Here is a 20,712-nt window from a genome sequence, read left to right on the forward strand (position 1 = left end):
AGTTTAACACTTATTTAAAGTTAGAACATAATTATTGATTAATAAATTCAAAGGCAATATCAAAATTATAACCGATTGTTCAATCAGTCAAACGTGTACAGAAATTCGGGTTGTCATAATAATGTACCCATTATCTATGGTAAGTATACCCATTCTAATGATCCATAGTGGTGTATCAATTATAAAAAAGTTATAAAAAAGTTTATCCTCCCAGTTCTTATAATGGCTGGAGAATTTCTTTACCTCAATTAAGTAGCTAATCTCACTTCTTGCCTTGTATTTTGGAAAAAGTTATTCCATTAGTAGAGTCTCCTTAATATGATTATTATTATTTCTTTCATCATTTCGTATAGAGCCGTCAAATTTTCTAGCATATGTATACACCCTACCATATTTGTAATCTCTTTCGTCTCTTGCAAATTTAAGCCTCTTTTTTTCTTTCAATTCAACTTGGTATAAATCCATAATTTTGTCTAAGATCTCATAGTTTTTAGCTGTATTCTCTGAGCATTTAAGATTATCTATGTCTTTCTTTATTTCCTCAATCTCTACCAATAACACTTTTCTTTGATCTTCAGCAAATTCAATAAGCATAATCATGAGATCTTTAGAAGTTGTCTTGAGTCTTTCTTCCCATTTTTCAGCTTTTTGCTCATCTAGATCTTCTACAGCAGGAAAGATATTAATCCTGAGACCTCTAGGTGTCCTATCTGCGTCTAGATTTTTTCTAAGAGTCATCGCATCCCACCATTTAGCGGATTCTTTTTTCTGTAGTCTCTCTAATTTAATAAAAAGTTCTTTAAAACTTTTTTTAGGTTCTTGAACAACCCCATTTCCTGTCACAAGCACACCTGAGAACAGATCTTTAGCCAAAAATTCACGTTTGTCAAAATGTTTAGCCATTGCATAAAGCAAAATTTATCAGAATTCAAAAAGGCACCTTGCACCTGTTGTTACATAAATTCTAATACAACTTGGGTTACAGGTAACATTGCCCGGCGCCACCAATCTCAGACACTGGTCCCCACCAGTGCAATTATATATTCAACACAAACAAATCTGAGATAATTTCATAGTACAAGCAAAGAAACAATATATGAGTCTTCTTATGTATTCATCTTCTGATGTTTATTCTTATTTTCTTTGTAGAAGTTTACATATAAGAATCACAGTGATGCCTTTGTTTCCTTTATGATCAGATTTACATGCAAGTATCACAGTAAAGCCAGTATCACAGTAAAGCCAACACGTGTTTCGCACACACTGCGCTTTTTCAGGGCTGTCAGACAAACAACATAATTTTTTTTTTTTTTTTTTAAACAGAAAAGAAGAACAACTTACAATAGAGCACGTTCTTAGTACATTTAAAGAAAGTTTAACACTTATTTAAAGTTAGAACATAATTATTGATTAATAAATTCAAAAGCAATATCAAAATTATAACCGATTGTTCAATCAGTCAAACGTGTACAGAAATTCGGGTTGTCATAATAATGTACCCATTATCTATGGTAAGTATACCCATTCTAATGATCCATAGTGGTGTAACAATTATAAAAAAGTTATAAAAAAGTTTATCCTCCCAGTTCTTATAATGGCTGGAGCATTTCTTTACCTCAATTAAGTAGTGGCGAGCAGAGGAGTCAGGCTTGGGCCTCGCAACTGATCGTCGCTGACGCGGGCTTCAAGTACCTCGGGGTATATATCACGCGGTGTCTTAACGAAGCTTGGTTCGCGCAATATAGCTCTGCTGCTCCCTGCTGTCCACGACAAAACAATGGTATGGCCTCACCTGCCCCTTTCACTATACGGCAGGTCCGCCATTTTCAAAATGGTGTCTTGGCCACGCGGCTGCAGAATTATCTGTATCCTATCCCCCCGTTGTGGTTTCTCCAAATAAATGCACTACTGAATAGGTTCCTCTGGCAGGGGGGTGCGGTCCGGGTGGCGCTTGCCACGTTTATCCAGTCTACGTACTGCGGTGGGATTGCGGCGGCTGATGTTCGGGCATATTACTGGGCTTCGCATCTCCTGGTGATCAATGAATGGTGGTATGGCTCTCAGGTGGACCCGGCCTATGCCGTGGAAAGGCTTTTCATGGCGGATGCCCCGCTGCTCCACCTCTTGTACAGCTGCTCGTTCTTGAAGGCGTTTCCCCCGGCCTGCAGGACAGTTATTCAGATATGGAGGTGGGCGGTCCTGTCTATGGGTTGGTGGAGTATTCTGACCAGTGCTGCTTCCCTCTGGCAGGGATCACACCTCCGGCCTGTCTCGACACTAGTGGGGTTCTGTAGGTGGGACGATATTGGGATATCCACTCTCGGAGATATTATGCAGGCGTCCATGCGTAAGTCCTTCCAGAGGTTGCAGGAGGATTTCGACCTTCACAAATCACAGTTTCATAGGTACTAACAACTCCATCATGCCTTGTCCCCCCCCGATACGGCATCTCACGTCTTTACACGAGTTTCACCCATTGAAGGGTCGGTTGTTGATGGGAGATTTGGGGGCCCACAAATCCGGCAAATTTATCACACCCTCACTACACACTCAAAAACCACTATACATCAGACCCGAGCGGCATTGGGAGGTGGACTTGCCCGCCCTGACAGACGATTGGGCAGAGGCGCTGGCTAGCCCCAGGTATTCCGCTGTTTCCACTAGATACAGGCTGATCCAATTTAAATATCTCCATAGAATATATTACACATGCCTCCACCTCTGGAAGATGGGGGCTATTCAGTCCCCCGCATGTCTCCGCTGTGGCTCGGACGAGGGGTCGTTTCTCCATACGGTGTGGAGTTGCGGGGCACTTAAACACTTCTGGTCGGGCATTCTGTCTTGCATGGGGCCGGTATTGGCATGGGACATTCCAGCAGACCCCAGATTGGCACTCCTACACAGCACAGAAGACATTGGGGGGAACAGATATAAAAGACATCTTCTGTTCTTGGGCCTCACATTGGCAAAGCCAGACATTGCACAGCACTGGAAGGCTACGTCCCCACCATGTGTTGCAAATTGGAAAAAGGCCATGGATAGGTGCATGTCTGTGGAGATTGCTGTGTTTCAGGTGAGGGGCTGTCCACCGGAGCATGTGAAGATCTGGGCCAGGTGGGACAAATATCGAGGTATTGACTTGTCCTTAATAACGCAGCAACTAAACCGAGACCCTCTTGAACGGCTAGTGGTAAATGACTAGCCAGTTTAATGTGATAAGAGTTACACAGATGTAGACGGGAACTCGTTCGATGTGTTTATACTATGTTTTTTATGGTATGTACGGTGCGTGGTTAGGGGTGGGGGTGGGTTTTTTTTCCTGGTCTGATGTTCCGCAGACCTTTAGGGTGGAAAATTCTCAGTACCTAGAGTTTTTACAGTATGCCCTTCAAATGTACGTTCCTTGCCGGGCTTGGCCCATCTGGTACTACGGAAAATCAATAAAATATGTTAAAATTATTTTTTTTAACTATTCCCTCTCAGTCTGGGTGGGCAACAGTAGGGAAAGCGTAGGACACCAGAAGAGTAAAATGTACTACTCCCATTCCAGTCTGTACAACAATAGGGAAAGTGTTGGACTCCAGAGGCATAACATTTACTATTTCCACTCCAGTCTGTGCAACAATAAGATAAGTGCTGGACACCAAAGGGGTAAAATTTACTATTCCTACTCCAATTTGTGCAACAGTAGGGAAAGTGGTGGACTCGGAATGGGTCAAATTTACTATTCCAACTCCGGTCTGTGCAACATTAGAGAAAGAGTAGTTCACTTAAACCAAATACCATATTTTAACAAGTTTATTAATTAACCAAAAATATAAAATTCTTCATATAAAAATTATATGGCTAAATAAAAAAATAAACAAATTACATAATTATTACAATTTTCATAACTATTATTAATTCAAATAAATAGTATTAATGTCATTAAAATGCCACACTATACTCCCACAAACTTAACAGCTAAAAATTAAAATGCAATTGAAATAAAAAAAGGATAACAAAATTTACATATTAAGTAATAAATAAAAGAATTAATAAATGAATACATATGTTTTATTTATTATTAATTAAATATCTTCCATCCCTATTCTCCTACAAACACAACAAAACACACCTAATATATAACATAACAAAATAAATTAATAAATAATGTACACAATTATCAATAAATTAAAGATTTCAATCCAAATTAATACTTAATTAGTAATTATTACTTAACTTCCCACCCCATTCCCCTACAAACTAATCAACCCACACCTAAAATATAACTTGAAAAATACAATAATACAATTTACATATTTATCAATTAAACAATTAATACATCAATAATTCCCACTGTTTACCCCCACAAATCCAAAAACCTGCACTTAAATTATAGCTTAAAAATTAAAACCTCATAAACCATCTATGACACTATAAATTACAATCAACACTTAAATTAAAGTTAAAAAAAAAACTATAAACTAGATTTAAAAACATTAACAACAATTATACAAACAATTTATAACATTCACCATTAAAATATAAACTAAAATACATAAAGATAATTTAAAAACAACATTTTTTACAACTATATTTTTGTAAACGACAACGATATTACTTACCTTAAAAAAAATCAATATTTTTGTAATTGACATTTCTGCATCACAATATTTCTGTATCACGATATTAAAAATTCGATATTTGTGTGACTTGATATTTTGTCCAAATACCGTTTTTCTTTATGTGCTCAAGCAGGAAAAATATCAAACCAGGGTTGCATTGGCTGGACTAATTGTGTGGTGTGTTTCAAGACTACATTAGTGAAAGAGGTGAGCACTGGCTTATTATGCACTGCCAGGCATTGGGAGGAGTTAAAAACAGTGCTTAGTTTGGGCCCGTTGTAATGGGTGATGGGTGCTGGCACTTATTATGGGGGCTGGGATTTGTTTTCCCTGATCATATTTTGGCCAAAAGACACGGAGAGAAAAAAGGGAGAAACGGTAGAAAGAAGAAGGAATAGTAAGATAGGAACACAGTGACAAAGAGAGAAAGCAGAGAGGAAAAACAACCTGAAAGAGTGAGATAAAGAGATGAGAAGAACAAAGAGACGTGTGATGGTATTCGACAAATTCATGATGGGCTCCTAATGAAAACTTTGGGCTTCTGTACCTTTTCTATTTAATAATTGAGCACTGTTTATAAAGAAGTCTTGATGTCTGGACCAGGAAGGCAGAGCAGCAACCGCTGAACATCTACATGACATATTCTAAATAACAAGAGCAACCCTTATGTCCCTGTGAACCGGGTAAGTACAAAGCACAAAACAATTTTCACAAGGAACTCATTTATAAGCAATGATTCATAGTTTGCGACTTCAATCGTCGCTCTGAATTAATCACAACCATATATTTCAAATATGACTTTTTGAAGGACGCAATGTCAATTATAAAATAGCATTCATAGTGAGCCCACACAAAACCTTTTTCCTTTTAGAATATGCCTAATCTCAGCCGAGGTAGGTATAATTTAATCTACGATTGTTTATATCACAGACTTCTTATCAAAAATACATATACAAAATAATTAATTTATTCTTGACATTTATAGTGATTTGTGACCCCAAGTGAAAAAACCATAACCCATTGCAGTAATATTGTGTGACAAAGTGAAAAAAGACTTAAAAATTGGAAAATTATACAAGGACAGACTTATTACAATTAACAATGATTTAGTCAAAGCTGTCTCTTTTATATGTTGTCGACGATTATTTTGAAACCAGCGGATAAAGGGGGTGGTATTGTAATTCAAGAAAGAACGAAATATGAGGCAGAAATAATGAGACAAATTAGTAGCACAGACCATTATAAACAATTGTCGCATGATCCTCTCAAAGATGTTCAGAAGTCAATACAGCTAGTCACTAAAAAAGGACTAGATGAAGGTTGTCTAACAAAATTGGAGTTTGATTTTCTAAATAAAAGTTGTCCAAGGACTCCTGTGCTATACACATTACCAAAAATACATAAGGATATTGAGAATCCTCCAGGAAGACTGATCCTTTCAGGATGTGGGTTAATCATGGAACCGTTGGGTTACTATATTAATAGTTTCATCAAAGAATATGTTCCTATTTTATCCACCTATGTTAGGGACAGTACCTACATGATTAACTTGGTGGAGGGTATGGAATTGAACCCCACTAAAGAGACGTTGGTCACCATGGATATAAATTCGTTATATACTAATATTCCCCAACAGCAGAGTATTGAGGTCATACAAAACATTTTGGACAATCGACAATCGATCTGAATTTATTATTGACCTACTGAGAATCGCACTGACAGAAAACTATTTTAAATTTAATTCAGATTATTATCAACAATGTTCAGGAACATCTATGGGAGCAATTTTTGCCCCAAATCTGGCAAATCTCTACGTAGGGGACTTGGAGGAGAAATACATCAATAATGTCAACAACCCCTTCCACACAAACATACGATGTTGGAAGCGTTATATCGACGATATTTTATTTATCTGGGTTGGAATCGAGGAAGATCTAGATTCATTTATCACCTATTTACATACATATCAAACAGCATTGACCTTCACATACTATAAAAACAAAGAAATGGTACAATTTTTGGACCTGAAAATAAGATGTCGGGGGAATTGTTTGAATGTAACATTGTATCAGAAACACCTTACTGCAATATACCAGCTTTCATCCAAGGTCCCTTAAAGATGGCCTACCCTATGGTCAATTTTTGAGACTAAGGCGTAATTGTACTGAAAAGGAAGATTTTTTCATGGAAGCTAATATATTGAGCTCCCGATTACGTGAGAGAGGTTATCCTAAGAGATTAGTGAAAACCTCGATGAAGAGAGCCTGGTTCAGTCCCCGGGAGGTGTTGCTAGATAAAACAACTAGAGAAAGTATGAAAAAAAGTGTGTGTGTCACCACTTTTTGTCCATTAAACACACAAATACAGAAGACCATTAAAAGACATTGGTCTACATTAAATACTCTTGATTCCTGTCGTGAACTGCCTATGTTTTCCTTTAAAAAAGGTAAACACATAAGAGATCACCTGGTCCATTCAGACACTAGTATACATCAGAATAAAAGGACCATACAAGATTTATGGTCATTACCAGCCCTCACATGTCATTATAAATGTGGAAATTGTGTAGCCTGCAGTTTCACTATGGAAACTAAGTTTTTCACACATGGAAATGTGAATGTGAAACTGTATGATTTTACTAATTGCGCAACAACGAACGTTATCTACTGCATTTGGTGCCCTTGTGAATTGATTTACATTGGTCAGACCACTCAACCAGTGAGAGCGCGGATTGGCCAACACAGGAGCCGTATTCGCTGTCAAGTGACAAATGCACCTCTAGTTGATCTTTACATAGACATGGGCCACTCTGCAAATGATGTGCGATGGCAGGTGGTAGAAAAAGCTAAAATGCCTCCTAGCGGGGGTGACATCTCACTCATTCTCCAAACACTGGAATGTAAATGGATCGACAAATGTGGATCTATTCACGATGGATTGAACAGTCTCGAAGAGTGGCGTAGATTTATAAGCTTACACTGACAACTTTCAATTGGACCAATACTCACTCATCCCATTACTAGGCAGGGCTCTGTCATAGTATATTTAGAACTATATACAGAATGGTGATACTATGAGAAATATTGTATACAGGACAGCCTCTCTAGAGTGCTTCTCTATCCTAATGACCATACATAATAACAATCGTTAGTAAGATACAATTTTAAATGATTGTGGACTGTAAAGATAATGATGTCAGAATAGTGGATAGAATTTTTTTATTTTTTATTTCACTGTATATATTTTGGCACTTTACAAATTCACTGTAAACTAACTATATGACTCCTATTCAGAATTATTTTCTGATTGAGACAATGTGTTCTTAATGTTTGTCTATATATGGTATATGGCTTTGTGGCGTTAATTCAATATGTCACTGTGCACATGATCAATATATTGATGTGTTATGAAGTATATATCAAATTTAATCGAATAGGAGGATGTAAAATTGTTTTTAACTAATGAATATACAAATAATGGAAAGAAAGAAAACTCTAAATTTGATATAAACCCCCTTTTTTGCCAAGAAGTGCTGCATATCGCACACTATGATAGAGAGAAATCTGACAATTAATTTAAGATGGCTGCCATTATAGGCATACTCTTGACTAACCAGTAAATTGTGGTAACATGGTCCGAAAAAACAGAAATGTGATAATGATATCAGCACTGGTGTGACACAATCAACTGTCAGACAATGAGATGCAGTGTGCAATTCACCAATTGGTGTTTTGCAAATAAAATAGTGTATTAGTCAACTATACAACCTTTTTACCACTGTAAGATGGCCGCCATAGCCGCCGTCCTTTATTTCTCGAGCTAAACACGGTCTCAAATACACAGGGTCTTTCTATTTCCGCGTAACATAGCGGTATTCTGTTGGCCGGATTTGTCACAGATGCATCTCGATTGTGAGACGGGCGTCTGCATTTAAGTAAGTTTGGCGCCCACTATGATTACTGAGATCATATATTCATTATATTGGAACTTAGAGATGTGGCGCAACTTCCCGCTTATTTCATTCATTTAATCATTTCAGTGGGTGGCGCCTTAAAGTGATTATTCACGGAAGAAATTTAGTGTAAGATGATCCCTTCCCCTTTTTCAAGAGGACAGGCGAGTGAGAATAAGTAAGTCCAGTTCCTATTTAATATTTAGGATAATGTACTTAATTACAATGAAATATAAAGTACATGCGCTAATCGCTATTTAATTTATTACAGAAGTCCACCGTTTGAGTGAATTATTTCTTAGTGAATCTATATTGTGGAAGATTCCGATTATAATAAAAAGACATATAAACCAATCAGATATACTCTAATACAGTAAATTGTATAAGTGTAACCCTTTCAATCACCTGGGTGAGCACTTTTAATAATTGAGTTTAGTTTGAGAACTGAAATATTGTACTCCTTGATTATAGGTTTGGATAGATTCCTTCTTTCAACTTACCAACCACATACTGGATCCTACACGGACATATGTATGCTTTTTACTGGTAAGCTACCATCCTTGCCCCCGAAGCCCGATTCCTTTCAATGAATACTACATCACTAAGGTTTATCATTGTATGGTTATACTTCCTTATTCTGTTTAGTCCCCAGAAATACAGTCCTGAAGAGACCCCGTATCTAGAGTGGGTCGAAACGCCGTCGACAACATATAAAAGAGACAGTTTTGACTAAATCATTGTTAATTGTAATAAGTCTGTCCTTGTATAATTTTCCAATAACCTTTTTAAGTCTTTTTTCACTTTGTCACAAAATATTACTGCAATGGGTTATGGTTTTTTCACTTGGGGTCACAAATCACTATAAATGTCAAGAATAAATTAATTCTTTTGTATATGTATTTTTGATAAGAAGTCTGTGATATAAACAATCGTAGATTAAATTATACCTACCTCGGCTGAGGTTAGGCATATTCTAAAAGGAAAAAGGTTTTGTGTGGGCTCACTATGAATGCTATTTTATAATTGACATTGCGTTCTTCAAAAAGTCATATTTGAAATATATGGTTGTGATTAATTCATAGCGATAATTGAAGTCGCAAACTATGAATCATTGCTTATAAATGAGTTCCTTGTGAATATTGTTTTGTGCTTTGAACATCTACATGACAACATGCTCAAACCACACTTGCTAGGACATTCTGTTCTCATAAATCTACATAATCCTTACTTTTACACAACTAAAAAAAATAACAGATTTGTCACAAATTACTATTTATCTTGTCTACCTCCTAATAGTCACATGAGAGGTGGACTTTTCACTTGACTGCCCATCTTGTCTGATATGACACAAGACAATGGACTAGGCCAGTATTGGCACAGGTCTTTGATATAATGGAAGCATGCAGAACTCACCTGTCCGCATGTGCAGCTGATCAGTCCACCAGCCTCCCAGTCTATCATTTTTCTGCCAAGATCTACTGGAGTGTCGGACACATTGTAGTAGATTCTGCAACAAAGAGAAGAAATGGATGTGTCAGAGCTGTGGAACATCACTTAAAAGGGCTAACATATGCGGATGCATTATCTTTAGCTAAAAAAAGAACCTCTTTTTCACGTAATGACTGTATGGCGCCTCTCCTCAGTCCCATGACATTATTTTTGACAGAAAGTTAGTTTCTCTTGTTTGTGACCCATGTTTAGGAGGAGCTCTGCATATGCTCCTTTTCAATTGGTGTGACTGAAATCTCCTTTCTTTAACTTAGACAGCACAGTAAAAAGAGCAGACTGTCCTTGGATTGACCAGTCAGAAGCAATTTGCAATGCCTACTATTCCCAACACACTGCATACTGTTGGATGCAAAGTTGTATTAGTACTGACATCTCGCTCTCTGTGCTACACACAATTTTCTATCTTGGTATGGCAACCTCCTGGCTCAGCGTCTTCATTTATCCCCTCTCTTTGTAAAGGCCCCACATGTTGTCTTCAATTGTATCAATTCATTCTTGACAATTATAATCCCTGGGTTGGATATTTCCCATAAACTGTGAAGGATAAGCAACTTAACGAGCCTGTAGAACACATATATATATGTGGTTTGTAACAGACTGTTATAAATCACACAAATATTGGTGATCATGTTCTGGACAATAGGCCTCACTTGGTCAGATTACTATCCAATTGATTTAAAATAAGGAATATGGTACTTACCAGTATGCATCTGTTCTTGGCATGTAGAGCTGCAGAGTTGTACACTTAGCATAGATCGCCATCTGGTGTTGGGCCCGGATGTTTGCAGTTTGTTTTTGTTCTTTGGACAGTCTTTGGAAGTCACGAGTTCGGTGACTCCTCCTTCGGTCCGTACTGCGCATGGGCTTCGGCTCCATCCTCAGATTGTTTTTCGCCAACAGGGAAATGATGGAGAGTAGTAATAACAGTGAGAAACCCATGTGTGTTGTATCTAAATAAGATGGACTGGAACGGATACAGGTAGCCGGGGAGGTGGGTGGGCGTGTACAACTCTGCAGCTCTACATGCCAAGAACAGATGCATACTGGTAAGTAGCATATTCCGTTCGAGGCATATGAGCTGCAGATTGTACACTTAGCATAGATTATATAGCAGTACCCAACCTTAGCGGCGACCACCGGTATCCGTTGCAGCGGTTTGAAAAAGTGTCTTTAGTACAGCCTGGCCCACACTAGCTTGTTGCTTGGAATGCACGTCTACACAGTAATGTTTTGTGAAGGTGTGCGGTGTTGACCATGTGGCTGCTTTGCAGATGTCATCTAAGGGTATGTTCCCTAGAAAAGCCATAGAAGCCCCTAACTTTCTAGTAGAGTGGGCTTTAGGTGGAACAGATAATGTTCTTTTTGCCTTTTGATAGCAAATTTGTATGCACTTTACAATCCACCTAGCTATCCCTGATTTAGAGATGGGGTTGCCTTTATGTGGTGGAGAGAAGGAAACAAACAATTGTTTAGTTTTCCTGAAAGGTTGTGTTCTCTGTATGTAATACAGTAAAGCCCTCTTAACATCAAGTGTGTGTAGGGCCCTTTCCGCAACAGATTGAGGTTGCGAGAAAAAGACAGGTAATTCCACCGATTGATTGAGATGGAAGGGGGAAATGACCTTGGGCAGAAACTTTGGATTTGTACGAAGTATCACTTTGCTGTGATGTATTTGTTAGAAGGGTTCCTGTATAGTGAACGCTTGTATTTCACCAACCCTTCTAAGGGAAGTGATAGCTACGAGGAAAGCTGTTTTCCAGGTGAGGAACTGTAGCTCACATTTATGCATTGGTTCGAAGGGCGGACCCATTAGCCTTGTAAGAACTACATTTAGATTCCATACAGGGGAAGGTGGTGCCCTGGGAGGAATTACTCGTTTAAGGCCTTCCATAAAGGCTTTAATAGCGGGCACTCTGAACAGTGATAAATGTTGTCTGTTTTGTAGATAAGCAGCAATCGCTGCTAGGTGTAGGCGTATGGATGAATATGCCAGGTTACACCTGTGAAGATGGAGCAGATAGCATATGATGTGCTGTATGGATGCATCTAAAGGGTTGATTGTATTGTTACGGCAGTAAACCACAAATCTCTTCCACTTTGCGGCATAGCATGCTCGAGTGGTAGGACGTCTGGCTTCCTTGATAATGTTCATGCAATCAGGGGGAAGGTTAAGGTACCCAAATTCTAAGATTTCAGGAGCCAGATTGCAAGGTTGAGCTGAGCTGGGTCCGGGTGCCTGATTTCTCCATGGTTCTGAGTTAGGAGGCATGGGTACAGGTGCAGTTTTTGATGTGGTACCACCGAGAGCTGTAGTAGTGTGGTGTACCACGGCTGCCTGGCCCATGTTGGAGCTACCAGAATGAGTGTGAGGGAGTGCTGTTGTAGCTTCCTTACCACTAATGGAATTAGCGGGAGAGGTGGAAAGGCGTATGCAAATTTGCCTGACCAGTTCATCCATATCGCATTGCCTTTGGACAATGGGTGTGGGTATCTGGCGGCGAAGCTTGGGCATTTTTTGTTTTCGTGGGTGGCGAAGAGGTCTATCTGAGGATGCCCCCACTTTTGGAAGAATGGGCGAAGAACCTGTGGATGCAGTTCCCATTCGTGTAGTTGTTGCGTTTGTCTGCTGAGCAGATCTGCCATGGTGTTTTGTACGCCTGGAACATGCTGTGCCAGGAGAAAGATGTTTTGAGGAATTGCCCATCTCCATATGCTCTGGGCTAAGCGGGAGAGCTGGGGAGAGTGTGTCCCCCCCTGTTTTTGGATATAATACATTGCAGTCATATTGTCTGTGCGAATGAGGACTGCTTTGTCCGAAATCTGTTTTTGAAAAGATTTTAGGGCTAGAAAGATCGCCAAGAGCTCCAGATGGTTGATGTGGAGCGACTTTAGCTGTGGCGTCCATAGACCTTGCATTGTGAGGTGTAAGAGGTGCGCTCCCCAGCCGGAGAGCGATGCGTCCACTGTTAAATCACCTGAGGACCCGGGTCCAGGAACGGCCGCCCTTTGGAAAGGTTTGTGGTGTTCCACCACTGCAGAGAGTGATGGGTGCGGCCGTCCACCAACACCAGATCCGTCAGCTGTCCCTGGGCCTGGTTCCACTGTCGTGCTAGGCACTCTTGGAGTGGACGCATGTGGAGTCTTGCATGGGGCACTATGAAAATGCAAGATGCCATCATCCCTATGAGCTTCATAAACACTCTTGCTGGAAGAGAGTGTTGAGGAAGGAACGTTTGGCGCAAGGCTTGTATGCTTGCGATTCTGGCTGAGTTTGGATAGGCAATACCTTTGGAGGTGTCTATAGTGGCCCCGAGATATTGCTTTGTGTGAGATGGTAGGAGGTGGGACTTTTGGTAGTTCACCGTGAAACCTAGCTGGTGGAGCAGTTGAATGGTGCTGTTGGTATGTTGCACACATTGGTTGTAGGACGCGGCTTTTATGAGCCAGTCGTCTAAGTAAGGGAAGACGTGAATATGTTGACGTCTGAGGTGTGCTGCTACAACTGCTAGGCATTTGGTAAACACCCGTGGTGCGGTGGTGACCCCGAAGCGGAGAACTGTGAACTGGTAATGTTGACCGTCCACCACAAACCTGAGGTACTTCCTGTGAGAAAGGTGTATTGGAATGTGAAAGTATGCGTCTTTCAGATCCAAGGTAGTGAGAAAGTCTCCCTGACAGAGGAGCGGGAGGACTTGTTGTAGGGTGACCATGTGGAAATGGTCTGAATGTATGTATGCATTTAGAGGCCGGAGGTCCAGAATGGGCCTCAGGGTCCCGTCTTTCTTCGGTATTAGGAAATACAGAGAGTAGACCCCTAGATTTTGCTGATTGACGGGGACCTGCTCTATAGCGTGTTTTTGGAGGAGGGAGAGCACCTCCTGTTTGAGCAGTGTGGAATGTTCTTGAGACATTGGACGGTGCCTTGGTGGGATATTGGGTGGGGTAGATGTTAGCTCGAGACAGTACCCTGACCGAATAATTTGGGTCACCCATTTGTCCGATGTTATGGATTTCCATGCGTGGATAAAGTTTTGTAGTCTGCCCCCGACCGGAGTGGGATGGTCTGGGGGGAGCGGAGGGAAGTCATTGTGCGGGCGGGGTGGCAGAACGGGTGGTGTTAGTTTTGCCCCTGCCCTTATTGTTGTTCCTCTGTAACCACCCCTTTGGTAGCCCTTTGAAAAGGTATTTTGAGGAGGGGACTTGTAGGAGGTAGAGGCGCTATCGGTGGAGTAGCCTCTGCCTGTGCTACGAAAGGATGAGCGTCGAAAGGAGCGTTTAGGGGTCTGTGATTGTAATGCCCCATAGACTTTCCTGTGTCTGTGTCCTTTTTCATTTTTTCTAATGCTTCGTCTACCTTTGGCCCGAAGAGATTTTGTTGGTCAAAGGGGTGATTTAGTATGGATGCCTGGACTTCAGGCTTGAACCCTGAGATCCTGAGCCAGGCATGACGACGAAGCAGGACACTAGTATTTATGGCTCGAGAAGCAGTGTTGGCTGCATCGAGGGCACATTTAATGGAGGTGTTAGTAATTAGCTTACCCTCCTGTATCAGGTCATGAGCTTTGCGTTTGTGTTTTTCTGGGAGGTGCTGTATAAGAGCCTCAAGCTCATCGTAGTGTGCTCTATCATAGCGCGCAAGCAGCGCTTGTGTATTTGCAATGCGCCAGATGTTCGCGGCTTGTGAGGCTGTGCGTTTGCCTGACGCGTCTAGAAGTTTGGATTCCTTATCTGGCGGTGGGGCCTCTCCTGAGGACTGGGAGTTAGACCGCTTTCTAGCTGTGGACACAACTAGGGAATCTAAGGGAGCAGGGCCCTTAATGTATGTAGGGTCTGTGGGTGCCGCCTTATACTTTTTTTCTATTCTAGGGTTTAAGACCCTGGCCCTGACAGGGTCTTTGAACACCTCTGCAGCATGCTTGGTGACACCCTTAAGCATGGGCAAGATAGCTGTGGACTTATCCTGAATATCAAATGTATCCAGTAAGAAGTCGTCTTCCACTGGTTCACTATGCATTTCCACCCCATGGTAGTGTGCTGCTCTCTGCACTAAGTGGTGAAACCCTAATGAGTCCTCTGGGGGAGACGGCCTGGATGGGTATAGGTCGTCCTGAGGCACATCCGGTATGTCAGGGTTTTGGTAATCTTCCCATGGGTCTGGGGTCCCCGGTGGAGTGGGGTCCATTGGGGCGTTCGCCGGGTCATAATCTGGATCCCCGTAATCCGGATATGGGGACGGGGTCGGGGAATGATGAGGCAAGGGTGGCGGAGACCTGGGAGGGGGAGGGGGTGGAAGAGGTGGAGGAGGGGGAGGTAGTGGGGAGGGCACTCTGAGAGGAGAAGTAGCAGAGTCCTTCCGCTTGGGCGGTGGAGGAGGGGCCGGTGTGTCAAGACGTCTTTTCTTGACAACTAAAGTCAATAGCCCAGTCTTTGGATCCTTAAATAAGGTCTTTTGTAAAGGATCTGGTGTAAAGAGGTCCAGTGGCACCGAATCGTCCGCTGGCGCCGATGTTTTCGGAGCCGAGGATTTTGATGGTTTCTCTTTTGGAACCTCCGGTTTTTTCGGCGTCGAAGTAGTTTTCGGCGCCGGAGCGTCGGTGCCGAGGGATTTGTGTTTGTGTTTTGTCGGCACCGAGAGTCCAGGCTTCGGCACCGGTGGCTTCGGAGTCGAGCTGGGCATCACTTTCTTCGGTGCCGGACGGTGTTTATGTTTGGAGAAAGGAAGCTTTCAAACAACGAAGGACGGAGACGAAGATTACGGAGGAGAAGAAACAACCCTGACGGACACAGAAGTAAAACGATCCATAAAGAAGCCATTAAACATTCATAAGAACCGTACATCATAATCCGGTCACTAGAGGAAGGTAAAACAAAGCGCAAGCACCCTTTATCTGACAGCACAAAAAGATGTCCCATGGAATTATAACCAAGCCCTGATGAAGACCTTAGGAAGGCAAAAAAAAGGTCCTTAACAGGAAAGGTCGAAACGCGTCGGCAAACAGAAAATGAGAACACATTGGGGATAAAATTATCCAATAACGCCCCTTGAAGAGCCTAAGCTAAATATCTAGTCAACGCTCTCTACTATCATTTCGGAAAAATATATTTTTTTCTCTAATCACATTTTAGGACCCAAACCAATCACACAATGAGGAGGCAATAATGACTTTATATGCCGCTCTACCTTATAAAGAGGATATCTAAGTACTGTTTCGATTCATGTATCAATTTTTCTCATTTATGTATGTCGTTATACTGTATTGTTGAAAAAGTGAAAATTTGTTTATTGTCACACTGTGAAATTTATATTTGTGATATATGTGTTTTGTTGTCACATTGTATTGTTGAAAAAGTGGAAATTTGGAGATTTAAGATTGTCACTTTGAGAAAGTGTTCACTAAGTTATCTAAATATATGAAATTATATTCAACTCGCAGTCAATAAATAGATCTGCTGAGACAAAAGTAATATCGTGATCTATGGTGTCAGAGGTATTTGCTGTTATAAAAATATTACCTAGATTCCGGCCTCTGAAAACCTTATTGAATCCCCCCTCTCATTATATACTCGGACGGTGTTTATCGGCACCAGGGGTCGGCTGGCTCGAGCCCGAGCTGCCGTGAGACTTGTGAGGCTTCGACACCGGGCCCGAAGGTGGGGTGATAGAAGCTGTGTACTTGGATTTACCCAGGCCTGCAGGCGAGGGTGTAACCTGAGTCTCTCTGGTTTTGGGCGCGGGGGTGGGAGGGGGTAGAGTACTCACGACCCTCTGCGCCGGTGTGATGTCCTCCACGTCGGAGTCGTCGGCCTCGGAAGCGCTGACGACGTCTTCCTCCTGCTCGGTGTGTTGTTGCCCCGAAGCTCCGGTGTCGTCTCCGAAGATGTCCGGTGGAACTGCGGTCGAGGAGTGCGCCATGGTGCGTCGAGCTCTTCGATCCCAGATGGTCTTTTTTGAGCGAAAAGACTTACAGGCGGGGCAGTCTCTAGCCTCGTGTTCTGGAGAGAGGCAAAGGTTACACACCTGATGGAGGTCGGTGTGGGGAAATTTAGACCCACATTTTGGGCACTTTTTGAATGGAGTCCTTTCCATCGGCCGGGACCGGAGTCGAGGAGGGCCCGAAGGCCGGTGCCGATGTGTGGAATGGAGAAAAGTGCCGCTTCGAGAGATGAAGATAGATGAAGAAACTCGAAGAACGAGGATTTTCCATCGAGGCTGGAACCGTAGAAGTTCGAAGCCGGAGCACGAGGTATCACATCCGAGCCCGATGGCGGAAAAAAACAATCTGAGGATGGAGCCGAAGCCCATGCGCAGTACGGACCGAAGGAGGAGTCACCGAACTCGTGACTTCCAAAGACTGTCCAAAGAACAAAAACAAACTGCAAACATCCGGGCCCAACACCAGATGGCGATCTATGCTAAGTGTACAATCTGCAGATCATATGCCTCGAACATTATCTTTTGAAAGCCTTCATGACAGATTTATTTCTCTGCCTTGCATATTGTGTGAATAGTGAGAATTCTCAGTACGTCAATGAAACACTTCTGGTTCACTTATTGGCAATAAAAAGTACTTTTGAAGATATTAAGATTTTGTGGGTTGAGTGATTTATGTGCTAAACTAATTCTCTTAGGATCCAACCCAAGTGACTTTGTAACACACTGCAACACATTGCAATCTGCTCCAAATTACTGATATAATTGAACACTGAAACTAGAAACTAGAAATGTTGAACACAAACAGTGTTGCAGAACTGTATTGGAAGATATGCAAACGTATAAAATCTTGCTGAAAACACATGAAGCTGGGCAAAAGTTTAAATAAATGCTGAAAAACCTCAAATTACATTTCCTACTCAGTGTTAATAAAGATCAATATTTTGGCCTCTGCAGAACTTTGTGGGATCTTGCCTCTTTCATTGTCTCCAAAGTTGAAGTGATTAAAGATAACACTACATCTAAAAACTATGATCCATCCAGTTATTCTTCTACCTTTGCCAAGAGAGACTTTATATAGATTTATAAATATCAATCATGTATCTGATTTATATCAATTACACCTTTCTTTGCTCAAATCAGGATCAGTTTGGAGCCATGGTTAGTGAGACAACTAAGGGCCCCATTACGATGCATGTCAGAGCAACCGTCCAGCTGCCATCTCCGCGAGCCCTTTCCAACCGCGGAAGCCGGATGGTTTCCCCCAGCCAAACTACGATGAAACCACTGCTACAGCAGAGGTCACAGCTACAGTGGAGTATATATCCATGAATATGTTGCTGCAAATATGTATAAAACTCACAGAAACCATGTCAATTGCACACACATGCATGACATGTGGGGATGTGCCTTGTGCACCAGTGTGTCAGAATGTGCACAGTCCAGTCGATGGAGATACATACCGCAGAAGGACTTACCTTGATTCCGGCGCCCACAGGATCATAGTCATCAGAGTTCAGCTGCCCAGGTGTAGGGGGGACCTGGAGGAAGGAATCCATGTGGACACTGCTGGAGAGAAGCAGATTGGGGTGAGCGTCACCCCAAATCCTTCGTTCCTTACTCAAGGCAGCCGGTCGGGCTACCACGATCGGGTCGTCGGAAAGCCACATCATAATCCGGACGGTGGTCGGAGAACCCTGTACTGCCCTATGACTGCTGTTTTTTTCTGACCGTCGTGTCGGCTGTTGGAGAAAGGCTGTTAGAGTCTGCGGCCTTTCAACGGTCAGTCGGAGTACAGAATTGAATATGCTACTTACCAGTATGCATCTGTTCTTGGCATGTAGGGCTGCTGACATTCATATCTGTGCATAGATCGCCGCCTAGTGTTGGGTCCGGATGTTTGCACGTTGTTGTCCTGGAAGAGTCTTCGAAGTATCACGAGATAGGAGACTCCTCCCCTGGACCACAGTGCGCATGGGCATCCTCTCCATCCTTAGATTGTTTTTCGCCATTGTGGCAGTGATGGAGTAGATACAGTAAGTGATGACCATGCTATACAGTAATTCTGAGAGCTGCAGCCGCTACAGGCGCCGGGGAGGAGGGTGGGCGATATGAATGTCAGCAGCCCTACATGCCAAGAACAGATGCATACTGGTAAGTAGCATATTCAGTTCGAGGCATGTGGGCTGCTGAATTCATATCTGTGCATAGAATACATAGCAGTACCTCCTATTAGCGGCGGCTACCCGTGCCAGCTGCAGCAGTCTGAAAAAGAGTTTTGAGAACAGCCTGTCCTACAGCTGCCTGCTGTTTTGAGTGTACATCTACACAGTAGTGTTTGGTAAATGTATGTATAGTGGACCATGTGGCTGCTCTACATATGTCATGTAAAGGAATGTTTCCCAGGAAAGCCATGGACGCCCCTAACTTTCGTGTTGAGTGGGCTCGTGGGGGAATCGTTAATGTGCGTTTAGCTTTTTGGTAGCAAATTTGAATATATTTAACGATCCATATGGCTATACCTGCTTTGGAAATGGCGTTGCCCTTGTGTTGTGGAGAAAAGGCAACGAAAAGTAGTTTTGTTTTCCTAAAGACCTTAGTTCTATCTATATAGTACATGAGGGCTCTCTTCACATCTAGTGTATGGAGCGCTCTCTCTGCGACAGTTTGTGGATTTTGAAAGAAAACAGGCAGTTCAATAGTTTGATTCATGTGGAACTGCGATATCACTTTGGGCATGAATTTGGGGTTGGTACGTAGTACAACCCTGTTTGCGTGAATTTGTATAAATGGCTCTTGAATGGTTAGTGCCTGGAGTTCACTAACTCTTCTTAACGAAGTGATTGCCACTAGGAAAGCTACTTTCCAGGTGAGGAATTGAATCTCACATGAATGGAGAGGTTGGAAGGGTGGACCCATTAGTCTGGTGAGGACCAAATTGAGGTTCCACACTGGAGCTGGTGGGTGTCTTGGGGGAATAACTCGTTTGAGTCCCTCCAAGAAGGCTTTGATGGCAGGCACTCTGAATAAAGAGAGGTGCTGCCTGTTTTGGAGGTAGGCTGCTATCGCGGTTAAATGGATGCGTATTGAGGTGTATGCCAGATTGCATCGGTATAGGTGTAAGAGGTAACAGATGATGTTTTGAATAGATGCGTCCAGCGGGTTAATGTCATTATTGTTACAATAAATGACAAACCTCTTCCATTTAGCCGCATAGCAAGCTCTGGTAGTGGGTCTTCTGGCCTCCTTGATGATGTCCATACAGTCAGGTGGCAGGTTTAGGTAGCCAAACTCTAAGACTTCAGGAGCCAGATTGCCAGGTTCAGCTGTTGTGGATCTGGGTGCTGAATTTCGCCATGGCTCTGCGTTAAAAGTGCGGGTTTGATCCGCAGCCTCTGATGCGGCACCACAGAAAGTTCTAGAAAGGTGGTGTACCATGGTTGGCGCGCCCATGTGGGAGCAACTAGGATAAGTGTTAGAGAGTGTTGTCGCAGTTTGCGTGCCACTAGCGGTATTAGTGGCGCTGGGGGGAAAGCGTACGCAAATCTGCCGGACCAGTTCATCCATATCGCATTGCCATGTGATTGGGGATGTGGGAACCTGGCGGCAAAGCTTCGGCATTTTGCGTTTTCGTTTGTTGCGAACAGGTCTATCTCTGGATGACCCCACTGTTGGAAGTACGGTTGGAGTACTGATGGATGTAGCTCCCACTC

General features: G+C 42.3%; 1 protein-coding gene across 9 annotated transcripts in view; it reads right to left on the reverse strand.

Moving 5' to 3' along the window:
- The window catches only part of LOC146799805 (ATP-dependent RNA helicase DHX58-like), a 221,286-nt gene that overhangs the window by 81,873 nt on the left and 118,701 nt on the right, over positions 1-20,712 (reverse strand). For all 9 annotated transcript variants that reach the window (XM_085627492.1, XM_085627493.1, XM_085627489.1 and 6 more), the window contains one exon: positions 9,973-10,066. In XM_085627492.1, the coding sequence (XP_085483618.1) occupies positions 9,973-10,066 (94 nt within the window). The remainder of the gene's footprint in view (positions 1-9,972; positions 10,067-20,712) is intronic.

The sequence above is a fragment of the Triturus cristatus genome, chromosome 9 (genome assembly GCF_964204655.1).
Source record: "Triturus cristatus chromosome 9, aTriCri1.1, whole genome shotgun sequence".
Classification (NCBI taxonomy): domain Eukaryota; kingdom Metazoa; phylum Chordata; class Amphibia; order Caudata; family Salamandridae; genus Triturus; species Triturus cristatus.